General features: G+C 42.2%; 1 protein-coding gene and 1 pseudogene across 2 annotated transcripts; both read left to right on the forward strand.

Moving 5' to 3' along the window:
* Nucleotides 1–537: 537 nt before the first annotated feature.
* On the forward strand, nucleotides 538–4326 carry LOC125510044 (uncharacterized). Its single transcript, XM_048675132.1, has 4 exons — nucleotides 538–900; nucleotides 1002–1570; nucleotides 2336–2745; nucleotides 3064–4326. The coding sequence occupies exons 2-4, from the start codon at nucleotides 1156–1158 to the stop codon at nucleotides 3934–3936; spliced, it is 1698 nt and encodes a 565-aa protein (XP_048531089.1). The 5' UTR covers nucleotides 538–900; nucleotides 1002–1155; the 3' UTR covers nucleotides 3937–4326.
* Nucleotides 4327–5815: 1489 nt separating this feature from the next.
* Nucleotides 5816–7311, forward strand: LOC125507209 (uncharacterized; annotated as a pseudogene). The gene is made up of 3 exons (XR_015603539.1): nucleotides 5816–5846; nucleotides 6095–6467; nucleotides 6549–7311. The product of XR_015603539.1 is annotated as an uncharacterized LOC125507209 (transcript).
* The last annotated feature ends 15856 nt before the right edge of the window (nucleotides 7312–23167 follow it).

Raw genomic sequence — 23167 nt, forward strand, 5'->3', positions numbered from 1 at the left:
GAGCACACATGCCATGATCATGGTGCCTGGATCAGTGGCTTGATTGAGGTTCCCAAAAACACTACTCAATGCTCATTGAATAATGAAAAATCATCTCGATCGATCAAATTTGATTTAAAAAATATTTAATTCTATTACAGGTGAGATGCTCAGGTATTTTTTTCAATATACAATACTCATTTTTTCCAGGCATTTAAGAAATAACAACAACTTGTTATTCCCGCAAAAAATAAGTTACTTTTATTCATGGACAGATATTAGCATTTCACGAATTAAACCATCACTTGTGCGGCGAAAAACAAACATAAATGCCCCCTAAGAAAGTCGAAGAGACAGTAGCTCTTGCGTCCACACAACAAAGAGAAAATACAAAATCTGAAGGAAGAATAGGTCAAAGTTATACGTGTTTGGTCATCTAGTCCAGAGTAAAATCATTATTTTTCCTAAAAAAAAAATGGGGAAGACGCCACAGTGACACAAATATTCCCTCGTGTGAGAAAAAGATCAAGAGCGGAGCGGAGAAGACCGAAGACCACCAAACCCAACGTGTGCGGGCTCACTTTGTTTAACAGTCGTCCTCCTCTCCCTCCTCCTCCTATTCCGCTGACAACCGCAGCAACTCCCACCCCCACCGTGGTGGCGCAGCGGCACTGGGCACAGTGGCGGCCGGGGATTGAGACCAACGCGAGAAAAAGTCTGGTGCCGTCCAGCTTCCAGGATTCTCCACCAGTGAGTCCTTTGCTCCTCCCCTCTTGCTTCCCCGGTAGTTGGTTCTTGCCGGCGCGTGGAGGGGGATGGGATTTTTCCAGCTCTCGGGTCAGTTGCTCCGTTGATTCTTCAGCTGCGGGGAGGTCACCTGGCGGCTCCGCCGGCCGGGCGCCGGTTTTTTCGTTTCTTCCGGTGAGGAACTCCTTTTAATCATTCTTGTTTTTGTTGGTTCGGTTTGTTGATGCTTCGTTAGGATCATGCGGTGTTGCTGATTTTCTTGATTCCCTCTGCAGTTTTAGGTGACCTGTGACTCAAATCTTGGCCTGGTCTTCGCTATCTGAAGACCTGACATCCCTCATCAATTTCAAGTGTGCCTGGAGAGGGGTCTACCAGATTTTGCAAGAACAAGATCTTGCAGTTCTGCATACTCTGCCACTGGATTTGGCGATGGAGAGGCAGTCCAGCTCCCGGTTCGGCGCGCTGGAGAAGCTCAAGAGCTTCCGGGGCATAGAGAAGCAGAGGAGCTTCAAGTTCCTGTCCATGGAGAAGCAGCAGAGCTTCAAGGAGAGGCGGAGCCGGGACAGCCCCGGCAAGAGGGGCGACAGCGCGCTCCACCTCGCGGCGAGGGCCGGCAATGTCTCCCACGTCCAGAGGATCTTCGCCGACTGCGATCCGGAGCTGGTGGGGGAGCTGGCCGCCCACCAGAACCTGGACGGCGAGACGGCGCTCTACGTGGCCGCCGAGAAGGGGCACGTCGACGTCGTGTGCGAGATACTCAAGGCCTGCGACGTGCAGTCAGCAGGGCTCAAGGCGACCAACAGCTTCGATGCCTTCCATATCGCTGCGAAACAGGGCCATCTGGGTTAGTTCTCATCTCTACTTCTTTCAGTTCATCGCTGATTGTGGCATTAGAAAACCTCTGTTTGTTTAGTCACAATGAACTCTGTCTGTCAAGTCAATGATTTAATGATTATGGCTGTTTGATCCTTGAATTGCATTTCTTTAGTGTGTGGGTGTGGTGAGCTGATCAGTGGAACCATTCAGGCTAGCTTGTTTATAGTTGCACATTTCTTTGTCTTATAAAAAATGACTTGTATTCCTTTGACTTTGGCAAAATTCCTAGTAATTCGTTGTGATTGCAATGAATGTTTTTCTCTCATTCATTTCCTTCTGAACATGTGGTACTAGAGCATTTACTTCTGCATTAAATTTTTGGTCCACATTCCAATCAAGAATGGTGTACCTATTGGTCCACATTCCAGCTCATCTTTCCTGCTTTGCTTGGTTTGACAGGCAAAACTGACCATGGATTCACAGTTATCTTTTATGTATGATATGTTGCTGTTGCAATATGTGTTGATGTACCCAAACAAGTGCATCAGATATGAATAATTAGTGAGATAATGAAATGTTGCTTCATCGTACATATCTTTTTATTGTGCCAGCAATCTGTGCTGAAACAAATCAACTCATGAAACTTTTAATAGTAGGCAGTGGAGGAGACCAAACCACTGCCCTACTGCTGATCCTGACTATTATGATAGTTGTATCTTCGTGGATGTTTGGCTTAGCGTTATTGTCCAGTCATTTCAACTCATATAGAGATGCTCCGTACTTTGTTTCGCAGATGTTCTGCAGGAGCTATTGCAGGCATTTCCTGCGTTAGCTATGACGACGAGTTCTGTGAATGCCACAGCTTTAGACACCGCCGCAACGCAGGGCCACATTGGTATCGTCAATCTTCTACTGGATACAGACGCAAGCCTTGCCAGGATCGCAAGAAGTAACGGGAAGACAGTTTTGCATTCGGCCGCAAGAATGGGTCATGTGGAGGTGGTAGCGTCGTTGTTGAATAAAGATCCAGATATTGGTTTCAGAACAGACAGGAAGGGTCAAACAGCACTGCACATGGCTTCTAAAGGCCAGAATGCTGAAATTCTGCTTGAGCTATTGAAGCCCAATGTCTCAGTAATCCATTTGGAGGATAACAAGGGGAATAGGGCACTGCATGTTGCAACGCGCAAGGGCAACACCGTTGTAGGTTCTCATATCTCAGAAATATCTTGCGTTTTCTTCATTATGTCTTTCTTCAGGTGTTAATAATTTGTTGCTGTATATTATTTCCTGTCCATTCTATGTTCATTTGCAAGAGATTCCTTGCTTAAACTAGCATTGTTAGATGTTCTAGAACATAATTTTAAAGAAATTTGCACTCCACCATGGCCATGCACAAATATAGTGGAAATATTTCTTTTCATAGACTTGACAAAACCATGAAGTTCTAAACAGTTTCAACCAGAATTTTAGTGGACTTGGGCATACTTGCATCCTTTGATATTTGTGTCATTTTTACAGATGGTTCAGACTTTAATATCCATTGAAGAGATTGATATCAATGCAGTCAATAAGGCTGGAGAGACTGCTTTTGCCATTGCAGAGAAACAAGGCAACGAAGAGCTTGTTAACATCCTGCGGGAGGTTGGTGGAATAACTGCAAAAGAGCAAGTAAATCCTCCGAAATCAGCCAAGCAGCTTAAGCAAACAGTGAGCGATATCAAGCATGACGTCCAGTCACAGATCAAGCAAACGCGTCAGACCAAGATGCATGTCCACAAGATCAAGAAGAGGATTCAGAAGCTCCACATTGGCGGGCTAAACAATGCCATCAACTCCAATACCGTTGTCGCAGTACTTATTGCCACGGTTGCCTTTGCATCCATATTCACCGTTCCTGGTAATTTTCTTGAGAGTATGGACAAAGCGACTGAGCCCCATATGAGCTTAGGGCAAGCACTGGTAGCAAGCAGGCCAGCCTTTATAATCTTCCTGGTCTTCGATTCCCTGGCTCTCTTTATCTCGCTTGCGGTCGTCGTCGTCCAGACTTCCCTGATTGTTGTTGAGCAGAAGGCGAAGCAGAAGATGGTGTTTGTGATGAACAAGTTGATGTGGCTCGCGTGCCTCTGCATATCAGCAGCCTTCATAGCGCTGACCTATGTCGTGGTGGGCCGCAATGACGAGTGGCTGGCCTGGTGCACGATGGCGATCGGCACCGTGATTATGCTCACCACCATTGGTTCTATGTGCTATTGCATCATCAGCCACAGGATGGAAGCGCAGAGCATGAGGAGGATCAGGAGGTCCTCCATGAGCCAGTCATGGTCCATATCAGTCGACTCGGACACGGAGCTAGACATGACCAGCAGAAACAAGACGATGTATGCGCTCTAGGACGATTGGTCGATGACCGACACCTCGTGCGGCAGAGTCATGTATATATCGGAGCCCGTTTGCCCGAGCCCGCAACACGGCATTCAGCGGATTCGACTCGAGATGTATCTAGGCCTAGGAGCATGGTAGCTGTATGTATCATGTATGTATGCAATGCAAGTGAAGCCTCCTTTGCACAAACAAAGGGAGGCATGTGGATGCAGCTCCTGGGTAGACTGGTTCCAGGCAGAGCCACTTTTTATAGGCACTATATATAGGAGGAGTAGTACTTGTGAAGCAAAGATGTTTTGCTCTTATGCTTACTACCACTGTGGACGATGATGATGATGACAATCCATACAATTATGTATACCAACCAGTATAGTAGAATAAAATTGCCATTTTGTCAAACCTGTGTGGTCATGGATGCTCATCTTGTTCTTGTGCATCATGGGTCAAAAGGAGAAGAGGTAATAGCACCACAGGTCCTCGAACTTGTCCAGGATGTGATGATTTGGTCCTCAAACTTGCAAAAGTAGATTATTTGGTCCTGAAACTTGTCTCAGATGTGCACATTTGGTCCTGGGCCAATCAACAACAGCCATGTGGAGCCAGCTGGGCCGAGCCAGTCAGCGCCGCACTTTTCGCATTTAGCCCCTTGCTGTTTATCGGAATTAACCCGTGGGACGCCTCATGTCGCCGGCAGCGCTACGAGCTTGGCCGGCACGGTGCCGGAGAGGCGGTTGTGGTCTAGCGCGAGGAACCGCAGCGTGGGCATCGCCGCCATGGACTCCGCCCAGGAGCAGAGGTTCTTGTTTGTTTTCTTGCAGAGAAGTACTATGATGAAATGTGCTCGCGGCGGCAGGCTGCTCCCTGTCCTCGCCGCGCTGTTCGTGGCGCTGCTTCTCCTCTCCGGCTCCACGGCGGAAGGGGAAGACGAGGAGGGCTCGCCGGGGCGGCGGAGGAGCCGGAGGCGCCGATGGAGGCCAAGGAGAAGGCGGCCCTGTACGCCGCCATCGGGAGCTTCGTGGGCAAGGCGTGGAACGGCTCCGGCCTCTTCTCTGACCCCTGCAGCCAGACTCCCATCCAGGTTCGTCTCGCCCACTGCTAGCTCCTTCTCTTTACTCAGTGTCTTCGGTTCTTGATTCATTCATGGGAAGTGTTAAACTCTGAACAAATTGAGTACTGGTAAACACCAAAATTTGCTCTCATTTCATAGATTTATACCCAGTTTCTTTCCTGTTCTGCATTACAATGTCTTGAGATTCACCACAAATCGCTGCTCAAAAGGATGTTGTTTGCTTGCACCTCCAATTAAATGACTTATATCTCAAAAAAATAATAATTTAAATGACTTTTGGGAACGTCCAAACAAATCGTCAAATTCTCAGCACTGCATCATCTTTTCAAATTCCCCTGTTTCACTTGTAGCAGCTCTCTTACTGTTTGATCCATTGTTCCTCCACTGTTTCTCCTTGGAGAATGCAGGATTTGCTAGACTACTTCACTGTTGGACGAGTGAGACGAAACCTTTGTTCCTCAACCTACCTACTGCCTCGCGATTCTTGCCTAATTTGGAACCTTTTTTTACTGTCTCCCTTCCTCTCTTGTGCGCAACAATTTTCTTTCCCTGCGCATGATAAGAATCTGCGATTGCAGATATGCAATGTCAATGTTTTTTAAAACACATCCCATTTGGTCTTTCTTTTCTCATGTCCTCTTCCTCTTTTTTGGAGGGCGTCCTCTTGCTCTTTTGCTTTGCCCACAAAATCATTGGTACCAACTCAGTAGGAGTAGTACATTTTTTACTTCCACCGATTTAACACTGGTTTACCTTGGTCTGATTAGCACTTTCTGGCGATCATACACATAGTTAGTTAGTTTATAACCAGGTTTACATATGCTGTTCGCAATTATTTTCACTCTCAGTGGTACTGCTAGAATTACATTCTGATCCTCATGACAAGCCAAGAAAGTTGTACCTGAACAACAGAACATGTGACCCTTCCACCTCTGTTCCTAATATTTACCCCAGCCAATTATGTTTTACTATTCATTTGCATGATTTAAGTATGCATCTATGTAGAATGTAGTAGTACAATTTTACTGACTGATGATGACGATATTTGATTCAGTGAAATAATTGCTTTTTGGATCCAATTTTTTGGCTTTCCTGCAGGGGGTGTCATCGGTCCAGTGCTCGACAACTCGCTGCAGTGCGCCCCGGACGCCAGGTTCAGCCCCAAGTTGTTCGGCCTCCGGTGCCTCAAGAGCCTCACCTTCTACGCCTACTTCCCGGCGGCCAACTCCACGGCCATCCCGGTGACAAACTGGGACAAGCTCTCCGGCACCCTCGAGACGCTCGAGTTCCACTCAAACCCGGGCCTGGCCGGCGCCATCCCGGCGTTCCTCGGCCGCCTGGCCAGCCTGCAGTCCCTGGTCCTCATCGACGACAACCTCACCGGCGCCACTGGAGCTTGGCGGGCTGGCGAAGCTGCGGCGGCTCGTGCTGTCCGGGAACGGGCTGTCGGGCCCCGTGTCGGCCACGCTCGGTAACCCCCGCCGCCTCGACGAGCTGCTGGCCATGGACATGAGCAAGAACTCTCTAACCGGGTCTCTGCCTCCGTCGCTAGGTGGGCTCAAGGGGCTGCTTAAGATGGACCTCGGCAACAACCGCCTCGACGGGCGCATCCCGCCGGAGCTCGCCGGCCTGGAGAGCCTCACGTTGCTCGACCTCCGGAACAACAACCTCACCGGCGGGCTGCCGGAGTTCGTGCTGGGCATGGCGGCCCTGCAGGACCTGCTGCTCTCGAGCAACCCGCTGCTGGGAGGAACCCTGATGCGGCACGAGAAGATGGCGAGCCTGGCCACGCTGGACCTGTTCAACGTCCCTCGCAGGCACCATCCCGGAGTCCATGGTGGCGATGCCCAGGTTGCGGTTCCTCGTGCTAGACCACAACCGCCTCTCCGGCACCGTGCCGGCCAAGCTCGTAGCGTTGCCGGCGACATGAGGCGTCCCACGGGTTAATTCGTATAAACAGCAAGGGGCTAAATGCGAAAAGTGCGGCGCTGACCGGCTCGGCCCAGCTGGCTCCACATGGCTGTTGTTGATTGACCCAGGACCAAATGCGCACATCCGAGACAAGTTTCAGGACTAAATAATCCACTTTTGCAAGTTTGAGGACCAAACCATCACATCTTGGACAAGTTCAAAGACCTGTGGTGCTATTACCTCAAAGGAGAAAGTGATGCATCATATGGTTATGGTCATTGGGAATGGGACTGCTGAACCAGAACATGTTGAACCAAAAACCAACGATGACACACATCATCACTTCTCTGGACTTTGACCGTTGAGATGAGAAAGCGAGAACAAGTTTTGCAACTGTTGACCCATCAGGTTGTGCTCAAGCAACACAGTGATTGAGCAGCTTTCATTTCACCATCAAATTCTGCCTTTTATTGTCTGGACGGAAATCCGTCAAAACTTTCAGGTAGCACTCGTCCCGGATCCCCAGAATTCCAAGACAAAATTTCATCTTGGAGCCAGGGTCTCCATCCACCCCTGAGATCCGCCGTGATCGCGTAGAGCGACCGGACCCGACGGGCGGATCGTCAGCCGGTGAGTGCCAAATCAGATGCCAAGAAGAGCGCGGCTGTGGAATTCTTGTGGAATTTTGCCCCGGTCGACACGCCTGCTGTCTCCATCTGTTCCAAGTTCCAGCAGTGCCTGACAAAACTGATCACTCGGAAAGGGTGGGCCTGGACTCCTGGTGAAGATGTGGGCGAATTTCCATCGTCCATGGGCTTGGCCGAAGGGAAAATCTAGGTTTGTTACAAAAGATACACTCCCTCTGATCCGGATCCGAGGGCGTAAATAATTAGATGGGTTTGTCTGGAGCTGTTTGACATTTCATAAATTTTACTCGGTGCGAACCAACTTGTGACTGGATGGTTAGGTGGACAGTGACATCTCAACCCACTAGGTTCCTGGTGCTTGTATTTATCCTGGATTTATTTTAGAATTTCCGGCAATGCGTGTTCAGTGGGAAAAGACATTCCCGTTGACTACGAGGCGTCTACAGTGACTTCGTAAAATCTCAAGATGATATGCCGGCTCAGTCTCTTGGAGGTGCTCATAGGAGTAGGGTGTGCGTGTGTGCGTTAATAGGGATGAGCGTATGCGCGTATATATGAGCATTTGTGTCTGTATTGTGTTAAAAAAATCTCACTCGGTCGTAGTACGCCTTTCGATGATTGGTGGGGCACTTCGTACGTAGTAAATAAAGACTAGAAAAGAGAGATAATTAATAGAAAAGATGAAACCACCTTGAAAATAGTTTACTTCATGTGTTTGACTTGTTGGCAGCTGAGTATGCGACTCCACAAGATGCCTTGAATGAAGTTTTCATGGTGGATGAGTACGAGACTCCACAAATATGCTTGAATTTTACTCCCTTCTTTTGGGTTTATTGAGCTATCTCATTTTTGGGGGGTTTCCATATTATAATTCTCAATTTCACTTCTTTTCACTACATGTTTACATTTCAAGGTGCACTAAATTGATGCATGCAAGGATTAAAAGAAACCAACCAATGCATGTAATCAGTTCTACTCATTTAGTGGTCATCCATGCATACACTATACCTAATGCAGATTAAAGTTTGAATAATTTTGTAAACTATGAGATACACTCCTCCACTCATCGTCTATCTTGGTTAATGAGATTACATATTTAAGCCCTATAAATCGGAAATGAGGGAGTACATGCATTGCAAATATGCCCCATGCTTTAACTCTCTCTATAAAAAGTGAAATGTAATCTTTGGAACAACCGTCTACCACTCGAGGCATTTATTGGTTCGTGTTTCACACTTATTTTCATCTTTTGTTATTTTTTATTTCTTGTTTTGGGCATCGTAGTTATGCAGATGCGAGGTGAACCTAGGATGCTTGTATTATCTTGATATGATGTTAGAAGTCAATAACGACGCACTTTATAAAATAATAACTTTAGCATTACTTTTGTATAGGAAAGAGATAGTATACGATTGATACGTTTTCAATGTATCTATAAACTTTGATTGCTCCATGCTATTATAATATCAATCTTGGATGTTTTATATGCAATTATATATTACTTTTTGGGACTAACTTATTAACCTAGTGTCCAGTGTCAGTTGTTGTTTTTTTACTTGTTTTTGGCTTTTCAGAAAATCAGTACCAAACGGAGTCCAAACACTATGAATTTTTTTGATGATTTTTATGGACTAAAAGGAACCCTATAAGCTTCGAAAGAAGACCAAAAGAGTCACGAGGGAGCGACAAGCCCGGGCTTGTGGGGCCCTCGTGGCACCTCTTGACCTAATTCCAAGGCTATAAATTTCCAAATATTCCCAATACATTAGGGAGCCACCCGAAATACTTTTTTTCGTCGCCGCAAGCCTCTGTTCCTTCGAGATCCCATCTGGAGGCCTTCTCTGATACTCTGTTGCAGGGGGAATCGATCACTGAGGGCATCTACATCAACCTTGCTACTCTTCCGATGATGCGTGAGTAGTTTACCACAGACCTACGGGTCCACAGCTAGTAGCTAGATGGCTTATTCTCTCTCTCTTTGATCTTTAATACAATGTTCTCCTTAATGTTTTTGGAGATCTATTCAATGTAATTTTTTAGGTGTGTTTGTTGGGATCCAATGAATTATGGGTTTATGATCAGATTATTCATGAGAAATATTTGAGTCTTTTCTGAATTGTTTTATGCATGATTGTTATAAATTTGTATTTCTCTCCGGTCTATTCGTTTAGTTCGGCTGACTAGATTGATTTATCTTGCAATGGGAGGGGTGCTTTCTGATGGGTTCGATCTTGCGGTGTTCAATACCAGTGACAGAAAGGGACATGCCACGTATTTGTATCATAGCCATTAAGGATAGAAAGATGGGGTTTATTCATACAAATTGGGTTTACTTTGTCTACATCATGTCATCTTGCTTAAGACATTATTTTATTTTTAACTTAATACCCTAGATGCATGCTTGATAGCGGTCGATGGGTGGATTAATAGTAGTAGATGCAGGCAGGAGTCGGTCTACTTGTCTCGAACATGATGCATATATACATGATCATTGTCTTGAATATCATCATAACTATGCGCTTTTCTATCAATTGCCCAACAGTAATTTGTTTACCCATCGTATGCTTATTGTTCGAGAGAGAAGTCTCTAGTGAAAACTATGGCCTCTGGGTCTACTTTTATCATATATAAAATTCAAAAATACCTTGCTGTAATTTATTTACCGTTATTTTTGTGTTTTAATCTATCTATCCATCACTACGTGATTTGATCCTTGCAATTAACCGCCGAGGGGATTGACCACCCCAGTGTTTGCGTTGGACGCAAGTATTTGCTTTTGCGCATGTATGTGCAGCTGATGACCCACAAGTGTAGTAGATCTATCGTGGCTTTTCGATAAGTAAGAGTGTCGAACCCAACGAGGAGCAGAAGGAAATGATAAGCAGTTTTCAGTAAGGTATTATCTGCAAGCACTGAAATTATCGGTAACAGATAGTTTTCTGATAAGGTAATTTGTAACGACTAGCAAGTAATAAAAGTAAATAAGGTGCAGCAAGATGGCCCAATCCTTTTTGTAGCAAAGGACAAGCCTGGACAAACTCTTATATGAAGGAAAGCGCTCCCGAGGACACATGGGAATTATTGTCAAGCTAGTTTTCATCACGTTCATATGATTCGCGTTCGGTACTTTGATAATCTGATATGTGGGTGGACTGGTGCTTGGGTGTTGTCCTTACTTGGACAAGCATCCCACTTATGATTAACCCCCATTGCAAGCATCCGCAACTACAATAGAAGTATTAAGGTAAACCTAACCATAGCATGAAATATATGGATCCAAATCAGCCCCTTACGAAGCAACGCATAAACTAGGGTTTAAGTTTCTGTCACTCTAGCAACCCATCATCTACTTATTACTTCCCAATGCCTCCCTCTAGGCCCAAACAATGGTGAAGTGTCATGTAGTCGACGTTCACATGACACCACTAGAGGGACAACATACATCTCATCAAAATATCGAATGAATACCAAATTCACATGACTACTTATAGCAAGACTTCTCACATGTCCTCAGGAACAAACATAACTACTCACAAAGCATATTCATGTTCATAATCAGAGGGGTATTAATATGCATAATGGATCTGAACATATGATCTTCCACCAAGTAAACCAACTAGCTTCAACTACAAGGAGTAATCAACACTACTGTCAACCCACAGGTACCAATCTGAGATTTGGATACAAAGATTGGATACAAGAGATGAACTAGGGTTTGAGATGAGATGGTGCTGGTGAAGATGTTGATGGAGCTTGACCCCCTCCCGATGAGAGGATCGTTGGTGATGACGATGGTGATGATTTCCCCCTCTTGGAGGGAAGTTTCCCCGATAGAACAGCTCTGCCGGAGCCCTAGATTGGTTCCGCCAAGGTTCCGCCTCGTGGCGGCGGAGTTTCTTCCCAAAAGCTTGCTTATTATTTTTTCTCGGACGAAAGACCTCATATAGCAGAAGATGGGCATCAGAGGGCCACCAGGGAGCCCACGAGGCAGGGGGGTGCCCCCCCACCCTTGTGGCCAGGGTGTGGGCCCCCTCTGGAACTTCTTTCGCCCAATATTTTTTATATATTCTGGAAATAACCTCCGTGAAGTTTCAGGACTTTTGGAGCTGTGCAGAATAGATCTCTAATATTTGCTCATTTTTCATCCCAGAATCCCAGTTGTCGGCATTCTCCCTCTTCATGTAAACTTTGTAAAATAAGAGAGAATAGGCATAAGTATTGTGACATAATGTGTAATAACAGCCCATAATGTAATAAATATCGATATAAAAGCACGATGCAAAATGAACGTATCAACTCCCCCAAGCTTAGACCTCGCTTGTCCTCAAGCGAAAGCCGAAATCGAAAAATATGTCCATATGTTTGGAGATAGAGGTGTCGATAAAAATAAAATACGGACATGAGGGCATCATGATCATTCTTAGAGTAACAACATATATATATAGTCATATGATCTCTTATGCTAAAGTAATAATTCAATCACAATTTCAAGTATGAATCATAAACTTCATTGAGAACCAACAAACTCTAATCTCAGTCATTGAGGCAATTGCAATTTATCATAACATAGGAAAGAGTCAATATAAGAGCTTTTCAGCAAGTCCACATACTCAATCATCTTTTAGTCTTTCACAATTGCTAACACTCTCGCAATATTTATGGGTATGAAGTTTTAATCGGACATAGAGAAAGATAGGGGCTTATAGTTTTACCTTCCAACGTTTTATCTCAAGGGTAATGTCAACAATAATAGTTCATGAAAACTCACATCCAATTAGCTATATATATTTGGATCTTTCCAACACATTGTGCTTGCCAAAGGATAAAATGTAAAAAGGAAAGATGAATATCACCATGACTCTTTGCATGAAGTATAAGACAAGAATAAAAGATAGGCCCTTCGCAGAGGGAAGCAGAGGTTGCCATGTGATTTTATAGTTACATGCACGAAATCTTAATGCAAAAGAACATCACTTTATATTGCCACTTGTGGTATGGACCTTTATTATGCAGTCCGTCGCTTTTATTTCTTCCATATCACAAGATCGTATAAAGCTTATTTTCTCCACACTAATAAGTCATACATATTTAGAGAGCAATTTTTATTGCTTGCACTGATGACAACTTACTTGATGGATCTTACTCAATCCATAGGTAGATATGGTGGACTCTCATGGCAAAAACGGGTTTAGGGATATTTGGAAGCACAAGTAGTATCTCTACTTGGTGCAAATAAATTGGCTAGCAAGAGTGGGAAAGACAAGCTCAACATGTTGGATGATCCATGACAATATAATTTATCTCAGATGTAAGAAAATATAACCCATTACGTTGTCTTCCTTGTCCAATGTCAACTCTTTAGCATGTCATATTTTAATGAGTGCTCACAATTATAAAAGATGTCAAAGATAGTATATTTATATGTGAAAACCTCTCTTTCTTTATTACTTCCTATTAATTGCAACGATGACCAAACCTATGTTTGTCAACTCTCAACAACTTTTATTCATCATACTCTTTATATGTGAGCTCATTACTCTCCATAAGATCCATATGATCTCTTTATTTCTTTTTATTTCTTCTCTTTTATTTTATTCCCTCAAGATCAGAGCAAAATAATCAAGCCCTTGACTCAACACTAATCTTTATTATATATATCTCATGGTCTCGATTACATAAAAAGATCATAAAGCAAAACTCACAACTAGATCATACTAAAACTTTATTCTACTAGATCAAGATATTATCAAAAGGACCAAACTAAGAAAAACGGTAAAGATAAAAGTGATGGTGATACGATACCGGGGCACTCCCCCAAGCTTGGTAGTTGCCAAGGGGAGTGCCCATACCGGATGCTCATTTCTTCTTTGTTGGTGAAGAAGGTGTTGGTGATGATGGGTAGTCGCACATCGAGCTTAAGAGATCCTCCAATTTGCGGATAATGCCCTTGCATGCGATGATATGCTCCTTCAACAAAATATTTTCACTTGTGAGATACTTGTTTTGAATACGAGCTAACTCAATCATCTCGAAAGCCTCAATCTCCGTTGGGGTAAAGAGATTGGGGTGAGGTGGAAGGATGTCTTCTTTTGCTACCGCCGGAACTTGATCCCCCATGGCCTTCTTGATCCCATAATCCTTGTTGATCTCTCCGGGTTCTTCTCTCTTCAGCTCTATCTTCATTAGCCAAGCATAGTTGCCCTCATTGTTGGAGGAGGAGGGAGACAACATGATGTTTGGCCTTGACAACCCTGGCAGAAAATAGCTCGAAACAAGAACAGGAGATTTTTGCGTGATACTGTGGTCAAAACCTTCAGGAGATTATATAATGAATTTTTACCGACCAAAAGAAGTATCATGCAAGAAAACAAAGTCTGGAGAGCACACGAGGTGCCCACGAGGCAGGGGCGCGCCCAGGGGGGTAGGGCGCGCCCTCCACCCTCGTGGAAGCCCCGTGTCCTTTCCGGTCTGCTTCTTATTTTCCTACTTTCTTATATATTCCAAAATGGAGAAATATTGCCACTAGTAGAAAAAGGGCCTTCAGTCCCGGTTCATAAGGGCCTTTAGTCCCGGTTCTGGAACCGGGACTAAAGGGTCGGTACTAATGCCTCTCCCTTTAGTCCCGGTTCAATCCAGAACCAGGACTAAAGGGCGCGGCCACGTGGAGCTCCACCTTTAGTCCCGGTTGGTAACACCAACCGGGACTAAAGGAAATTTTATGATTTTTTTTGAATTTTTTTGATTTTTTTTATTTTTAAATTTCTGAATTTTTTTAATCTCTAGTCTGTAATCACCACCACTCATCACTTCTCAATTTATCCTCTAATCACCCCTCATCATTCCAAATCATCTAACTTCCTGAACGGTCACCCATCCTCCCACTCCCCCAGCCTGAGCACGCTTAACTTCCGGGTTCTATTCTCCCTCGCTCCAAGTCTGCACTTGTTGTTTTCCTGACAATACTAAGATGTCAATCCTATTAACCTTCAGGAATTTTGCTTGAGCATGAAATGACACATTTCATAGTTTTATTTTGAAACTATTGTTTTAAAAAAACAATAATTATTTAGTAACACTAATATTTCTTGAATAATTAGTTTGACCATTGTTTGACCACAGTTTGACCAGATTTGACCAAAATTGAAATAACTGAAATAATTATTTAGTAACACTAATATTCTAGAATAATTAGTTTGACTATTGTTTGACCACAGTTTGCCCACTGTTTGAATTTTTTTCGATTTTTTTCACTCTAGATCTTAAAAGCCCCGTAACTTTTTTTCTATTAGGTTTTTGAGGATTTTGAAAATGTTTAACGGAGTCTGAAACGTTCTGGAAAGTGTCCCTTATGTATTCCTCCGGGGTTACGGTTTCAATAATATTAGTTTCAACATTTATGGGATTACCTGAGATATAATGTTTGATTCTTTGACTGTTCACCACCTTCGGATTTGTGCCTTCGAAGTTATTGATTTTTATGGCACCGGAGCGATAGACCTCCTCGATAACGTAAGGACCTTCCCATTTAGAGAGAAGTTTGCCTGCAAAAAATCTTAAGCGAGAGTTGTATAGCAATACATAATCACCTACATTAAACTCATGTTTTTGTATCCTTTTATCATGCCATCTTTTAACTTTTTCTTTAAACAGCTTGGCATTTTCATAAGCCCGGGTTCTCCATTCATCAAGTGAGCTAATGTCAAAAAGCCTCTTCTCACCGGCAAGTTTGAAGTCATAGTTGAGCTCTTTAATAGCCCAATATGCCTTATGTTCTAATTCAAGAGGTAAGTGACATGCTTTACCATAAACCATTTTATATGGAGACATACCCATAGGATTTTTATATGCAGTTCCATAAGCCCATAATGCATCATCAAGTTTCTTGGACCAATTCTTTCTAGATCTATTAACAGTCTTTTGCAAAATTAATTTGAGCTCTCTATTGCTAAGTTCTACTTGACCACTAGACTGTGGATGATATGGAGATGCAATTATATGATTAACATCATACTTAGCAAGAATTTTATGAAAGGCACCATGAATAAAATGTGAACCACCATCAGTCATTAAATATCTAGGGACTCCAAACCTCGGAAAATAACTTCTTTAAGCATCTTAATAGAGGTGTTATGATCAGCACTACTAGTTGGAATAGCTTCTACCCACTTAGTAACGTAATCAACAGCAACTAAAATATGGGTATACCCATTAGAGGAAGGAGAAGGTCCCATATAATCAAAGCCCCAAACATCAAATGGTTCAATAACAAGTGAATAATTCATAGGCATTTCTTGACGTCTACTAATATTACCAATTCTTTGACATTCATCACAAGATACGACAAACTTACGGGCATCCTTGAAGAGAGTAGGCCAATAGAAATCAGATTGCAATACCTTATGTGCAGTTCTGTCTCCAGCATGGTGTCCTCCATAAGCTTCGGAGTGACACTTGCGTAAGATATGTTCCTGTTCATGCTCAGGTACACAACGTCTAATAACACCATCTACTCCTTCTTTATAAAGGTGTGGGTCATCCTAGAAATAATGTCTTAAATCATAGAAGAACTTTTTCTTTTGCTGGTATGTGAAACTAGGTGGTATAAATTTAGCAACAATGTAATTAGCATAATCAGCATAACATGGAACAGTACGAGAAGCATTTATGACAGCTAATTGTTCATGAGGAAAGCTATCATCAATAGGTAGTGGGTCATCAAGAATATTCTCTAACCTAGACAAGTTGTCTGCAACGGGATTCTCAACTCCCTTTCTATCAATGATATGCAAATCAAATTCTTGTAGCAGGAGAACCCATCTAATAAGTCTAGGTTTAGCATCTTTCTTTTCCATAAGATATTTAATAGCAGCATGATCAGTGTGAATAGTTACTTTAGAATCAACAATATAAGGTCTGAACTTATCACAAGCAAATACAACTGCTAAGAATTCCTTTTCAGTAGTAGCATAATTTCTCTGGGCATTGTCTAGAGTTTTACTAGCATATTGAATAACATTTATTTTTTATCAACTCTTTGTCCTAGAACAACACCTACAACATAGTCACTAGCATCACACATGATTTCAAAGGGTAAATTCCAATCAGGTGGCTGAACAATAGGTGCAGAAATCAAAGCTTTCTTAAGTATTTCAAATGCTTCTACACAATAATCATCAAAGACAAAAGGAATATCTTTTTGTAACAGGTTAGTCAGAGGCCGGGAAATTTTTGAGAAGTCCTTAATGAACCTCCTATAAAAACCGGCATGACCAAGGAAACTTCTTATACCTTTGATGTCCTTGGGACACGACATCTTTTCAATAGCATCAACTTTAGCTTTGTCAACTTCAATACCTCTTTCAGAAATTTTATGCCCCAAGACAATACCTTCATTAACCATAAAATGGCACTTCTCCCAATTCAAGACAAGGTTAGTTTCTTCACATCTCTGCAAAACTCGATCAAGGTTGCTCAAGCAATCATCAAAAGAGGATCCATAAACAGAGAAATCATCCATGAAAACTTCACAGATCTTGTCACAAAAGTCAGAGAATATAGCCATCATGCATCTTTGAAAGGAGCAGGTGCATTACATAAATCAAAAGGCATACGTCTATAAGCAAAGGTACCGAAAGGGTAGGTAAACGTAGTCTTTTCTTGATCGTCAGCTGACACAGGTATTTGAGAGAAACCAGAGTAACCATCTAGAAAGCAAAAATGTGTATGTTTGGATAATTTTTCTAGCATTTGATCAATGAAAGGAAAAGGGTAATGATCTTTTTTAGTAGGTTTATTTAATTTGTGGAAATCAATTACCATCCTATAACCTGTAATAATTATTTGCGGAATCAATTCATCTTTATCATTAGGAACGACAGTAATACCTCCCTTCTTAGGGACACAATGGACAGGGCTTACCCACTGACTGTCATCAACGGGATAAATTATACCTGCTTCAAGGAGCTTTAATATTTCCTTTCTTACCACTTTTTTCATCTTAGGATTTAGCCGTCGTTGGTGATCAATAACTCGTTTGGCATCTTTCTCCAAATTTATTTTGTGTTGACATAGAGTGGGACTAATGCCCTTAAGATAATCAAGAGTATATCCAATAGCAGCACGGTGCTTCTTCAGAGTTTTCAATAATCTCTCTTCTTCATGCTCTAAAAGGTTAGCACTAATAATAACATGATATATCTTCTTTTCATCAAGATAAGCATATTTAAGAGTATCAGGCAATGGTTTAAGCTCAAACACGGGGTCACCCTTGGGTGGAGGAGGATCCCCTAGAATTTCAACAGGCAAGTTGTGTTTCAGAATAGGTCCCTGTTTAAAGAATACCTCATCTATTTCCCTTCTTTCATTCATGAACATATCATTTTCACGGTCTAGCAAATATTATTCTAAAGGATCAGTAGGAGGCACACAATAGAAGCAAGACCAATAATTTTATCTTTACTAGGCAATTCTTTATCATGAGGTTGTCTACGAAATTTAGCAAAATTAAACTCATGAGACATATCACCTAAACCAACAGAAACAATATCCTTATTGCAGTCTATCTTAGCATTAACAGTATTTAAGAAGGGTCTACCAAATATAATGGGACAAAAGTCATCTTGTGGGGAACCAAGAACAAGAAAATCAGCAGGGTATTTAACTTTCCCACACAAGACTTCAACATCTCTAACAATCCCAATCGGTGAAATAGTATCTCTATTGGCAAGTTTAATGGTAACATCGATATCTTCTATCTCAGCGGGTGCAATATCATGCATAATTTCTTCGTATAAGAAATGAGGTATTGCACTTGCACTAGCACCCATATCACATAAGCCATGATAACAATGATCTCCTATTTTAACAGAAATAACAGGCATGCCTACAACAAGTCTATGTTTATTTTTAGCATTAGGTCTAGCGATTCTAGCAGCTTCATTGCAGAAGTAAATAACATGCCCATCAATATTATCGGCCAAGAGATCTTTAACCATAACAATCTTAGGTTCAACTTTAATTTGCTCAGGGGTTTAGGTGTCTTAATATTACTTTTGTTAACCACAGTTGAGGCTTTAGCATGATTCTTTATTCTAACAGGGAAAGGTGGTTTCTCAATATAAGCAGCAGGAACAACAGGATCATCATAAGTGATAGTCTTTTCTTCAACTTTAATAGGTGCAACTGATTTTACTTCAATGGGAGGATTATATTTAAACCACTTCTCCTTAGGGAGATCAACATGAGTAGCAAAGGATTCACAGAAAGAAGCTACTATCTCAGAGTCAAGTCCATATTTAGTGCTAAATTCACGAAAAGCATCGGTATCCATAAAAGATTTAACACAATCAAAACTTAGGTGTTATACCTGACTCCTTACCTTCGTCGAGGTCCCAATCTTCAGAGTTGCGTTTAAGTCTTTCCAATAAATCCCATTTGAATTCAATAGTCTTCATCATAAAAGATCCAGCACAAGAAGTATCGAGCATGGAGCGATTACTGAGAGAAAGTCGAGCATAAAAATTTTGAATAATCATTTCTCTTGAGAGCTCATGATTGGGGCATGAATATAACATTGACTTAAGCCTCCCCCAAGCCTTGAGCGATGCTTTCTCCATCGCGAGGCCAAAAATTATATATATAATTACGATCACGATGAACAAGATGCATAGGATAAAACTTCTGATGAAATTCCAATTTCAATCGCTTGTAGTCCCATGATCCCATATCATCACATAGCCTATAGCATGTCAATGCATCTCCCTTCAAAGATAAAGGGAAGACCTTCTTCTTGATAACATCATCGGGCATACCTGCAAGCTTAAATAATCCACAAACTTCATCCACATAGATTAAGTGTAAATCGGGATGCAATGTTCCATCTTCTGCAAAAGGATTAGCTAGTAGTTTCTCTATCATACCCGAAGGAATTTCAAAGTAAACATTTTCAATAGGTTCAGTAGGTTGAGGAGAAACTCTTTGCTCTACTGGTCGGGGTGAAGATACCCCGAACAATCCCCTCAAAGGATTATGTTCCATAGTAACAAGTGACAGTAAATTTCAGCACACTATATAAATTTTTCCTTACCAAATTCCACCTACCAAAGGCGCTTCACTCCCCGACAACGGCGCCAGAAAAGAGTCTTGATGACCCACAAGTGTAGGGGATCTATCGTAGCTTTTCGATAAGTAAGAGTGTCGAACCCAACGAGGAGCAGAAGGAAATGATAAGCAGTTTTCAGTAAGGTATTATCTGCAAGCACTGAAATTATCGGTAACAGATAGTTTTGTGATAAGGTAATTGGTAACGAGTAGCAAGTACTAAAAGTAAATAAGGTGCAGCAAGATGGCCCAATCCTTTTTGTAGCAAAGGACAAGCCTGGACAAACTCTTATATGAAGGAAAGCGCTTCCGAGGACACATGGGAATTATCATCAAGCTAGTTTTCATCACATTCATATGATTCGCGTTCGGTACTTTGATAATATGATATGTGGGTGGACCGGTGCTTGGGTGCTGTCCTTACTTGGACAAGTATCCCACTTATGATTAACCCCCATTGCAAGCATCCACAACTACAACAGAAGTATTACGGTAAACCTAACCATAGCATGAAACATATGGATCCAAATCAGCCCCTTACAAAGCAACACATAAACTAGGGTTTAAGCTTCTGTCACTCTAGCAACCCATCATCTACTTATTACTTCCCAATGCCTCCCTCTAGGCCCAAACAATGGTGAAGTGTCATGTAGTCGACGTTCACATGACACCACTAGAGGGACAACATACATCTCATCAAAATATCGAACGAATACCAAATTCACATGACTACTTATAGCAAGACCCCCCCATGTCCTCAGGAACAAACGTAACTACTCACAAAGCATATTCATGTTCATAATCAGAGGGGTATTAATATGCATAATGGATCTGAACATATGATCTTCCACCAAGTAAACCAACTAGCATCAACTACAAGGAGTAAGCAACACTACTAGCAACCCACAGGTACGAATCTGACATTTGGATACAAAGATTGGATACAAGATATGAACTAGGGTTTGAGATGAGATGGCGATGGTGAAGATGTTGATGGAGATTGACCCCCTCCCGGTGAGAGGATCGTTGGTGATGACGATGGTGATGATTTCCCCCTCCCGGAGGGAAGTTTCCCCGGCAGAACAGCTCTGCCGGAGCCCTAGATTGGTTCCGCCAAAGTTCCACCTCGTGGCGGCGGAGTTTCTTCCCAAAAGCTTGCTTATTATTTTTCCTCGGACGAAAGACCTCATAGCAGAAGATGGGCATCGGAGGGTCACTAGGGAGCCCACGAGGCAGGGGGCGCGCCCCCCACCCTCGTGGCCAAGGTGTGGGCCCCCTCTGGAACTTCTTTCGCCCAATATTTTTTATATATCCTGGAAATAACTTCTGTGAAGTTTCAGGACTTTTGGAGCTGTGCAAAATAGGTCTCTAATATTTGCTCCTTTTCCATCCTAGAATCCCAGTTGCCGGCATCCTCCCTCTTGATGTAAACCTTGTAAAATAAGAGAGAATATGCATAAGTATTGTGACATAATGTGTAATAACAACCCATAATGCAATAAATATCGATATAAAAGCATGATGCAAAATGGACGTATCAGCGGCTAACGTGGTTGTGTGTGGTTCTCCTACTGGATTGATAACCTTGGTTCTTAATTGAGGAAAATACTTATCTCTACTGTAGTGTTTCATCCTCTCCTCTTCGAGAAAATTCCAGTGCCGCTCACAAATAGCAACAATATGTAGTGTTGTGCCTTTAATAGCGTCTTGTGTTAAAAAAATTAATAGTGTCTTTAGGCAAGTGGATAAGTCCCGCCGAAGAAAACCCTACTGACCCATAATAAAAACAAGATACATGTACATAATTAGATGTGATTGCCTATTCTAGAGTTGTTTGACATTTCATAAATCTGACCACGTCTTTGTAGCTTTTTGATGATTGGCGGGGTACTTCGTACTTACTAAATGAGACTACAAAAGATAAATAATAATTAATAAAAACAAAACCCACTTTGTCTATGTTTGACTTGTCAGCTGAGTATGAGACTCCACAAGATGCCTTGAATCCTTATCAAAATTAAGGCCCATGTTTTTATTCTTTCTCTAAAAAAGTGAAATGTAGTCTTGGATCAACCCTCCACCGTCTGAACGTTTATTAGTCCACATTTGACACTTATTTTCACCTTTATTTTTTTGTACTTGACGTATGCGTGCTTTGTGGTTATGCAGAGATCGCGTGTGAAGTGAACTGATCATGATTGTATTATTTTGATGTGACGTTATAAGTTAATAAAAATATCTTTCGTAAAAAAATAATTTAAAAATTAATTATGTATATGAGAGATTGTATACAATATGTTCTATTACAAAGATACTTCTATTTTATGATTTTATTTATAAATATGAAGGAAATATGCCCTAGAGGCAATAATAAAGTTATTATTTATATTTCCTTATATCATGATAAATGTTTATTATTCATGCTAGAATTGTATTAACCGGAAACTTAGTACATGTGTGAATACATAGACAAACAGAGTGTCACTAGTATGCCTCTGCTTGACTAGCTCGTTAATCAAAGATGGTTAAGTTTCCTAACCATAAACATGAATTGTCATTTGATGAACGGGATCACATCATTAGAGAATGATGTGACTGACTTGACCCATCCGTTAGCTTAGCACTATGATCGTTTAGTTTTTTTGCTATTGCTTTCTTCATAACTTATACATGTTCCTATGACTATGAGATTATGCAACTCCCGAATACCGGAGGAACACTTAGTGTGCTATCAAATGTCACAACGTAACTGGGTGATTATAAAGATGCTCTACAGGTGTCTCGGATGGTGTTTGTTGAGTTGGCATAGATCGCGATTAGGATTTGTCACTTCGATTGTCGGAGAGGTATCTCTGGGCCCTCTCAGTAATGCACATCACTATAAGCCTTGCAAGCAATGTGACTAATCAGTTAGTTGCGGGATGATGCATTACAAAACGAGTAAAGAGACTTGCCGGTAATGAGATTGAACTAGGTATGATGATACCGACGATCGAATCTCGGGCAAGTAACATATGATGACAAAGGGAACACCGTATGTTGCTATGCGGTTTGACAGAGAAAGATCTTCGTAGAATATGTAGGAGTCAATATGAGCATCCAGGTTCCGCTATTGGTTATTGATAGGAGATGTGTCTCGGTCATGTCTACATAGTTCTCGAACCCGTAGGGTCGGCACGCTTAACGTTCGATGACGATCGGTATTATGAGTTTATGTGTTTTGATGTACGGAAGGTAGTTAGGAGTCCCGAATGAGATCACGGACATGACGAGGAGTCTCAAAATGGCCGAGACATAAAGATTGATATATTGGATGACTATATTCGGACACCGAATGGTTCCGAGGTGTATCGGGTATTTACCGGAGTACCGGAAGGTTACCGGACCCCCCGGGGAGTTAATGGGCCTTGATGGGCCATAGTGGAAGAGAAGAGGAGGCGGCCAGGTGTGGCGCGCGCCCCTAGGCCCAGTCCGAATTGAGGTAGGGTCCCCCCTTTCCATCCCTCCCTCTTCC

Source organism: Triticum urartu, chromosome 5A (genome assembly GCF_056163025.1).
Source record: "Triticum urartu cultivar PI428250 chromosome 5A, HENAU_Tu73, whole genome shotgun sequence".
In the NCBI taxonomy this organism is placed as follows: domain Eukaryota; kingdom Viridiplantae; phylum Streptophyta; class Magnoliopsida; order Poales; family Poaceae; genus Triticum; species Triticum urartu.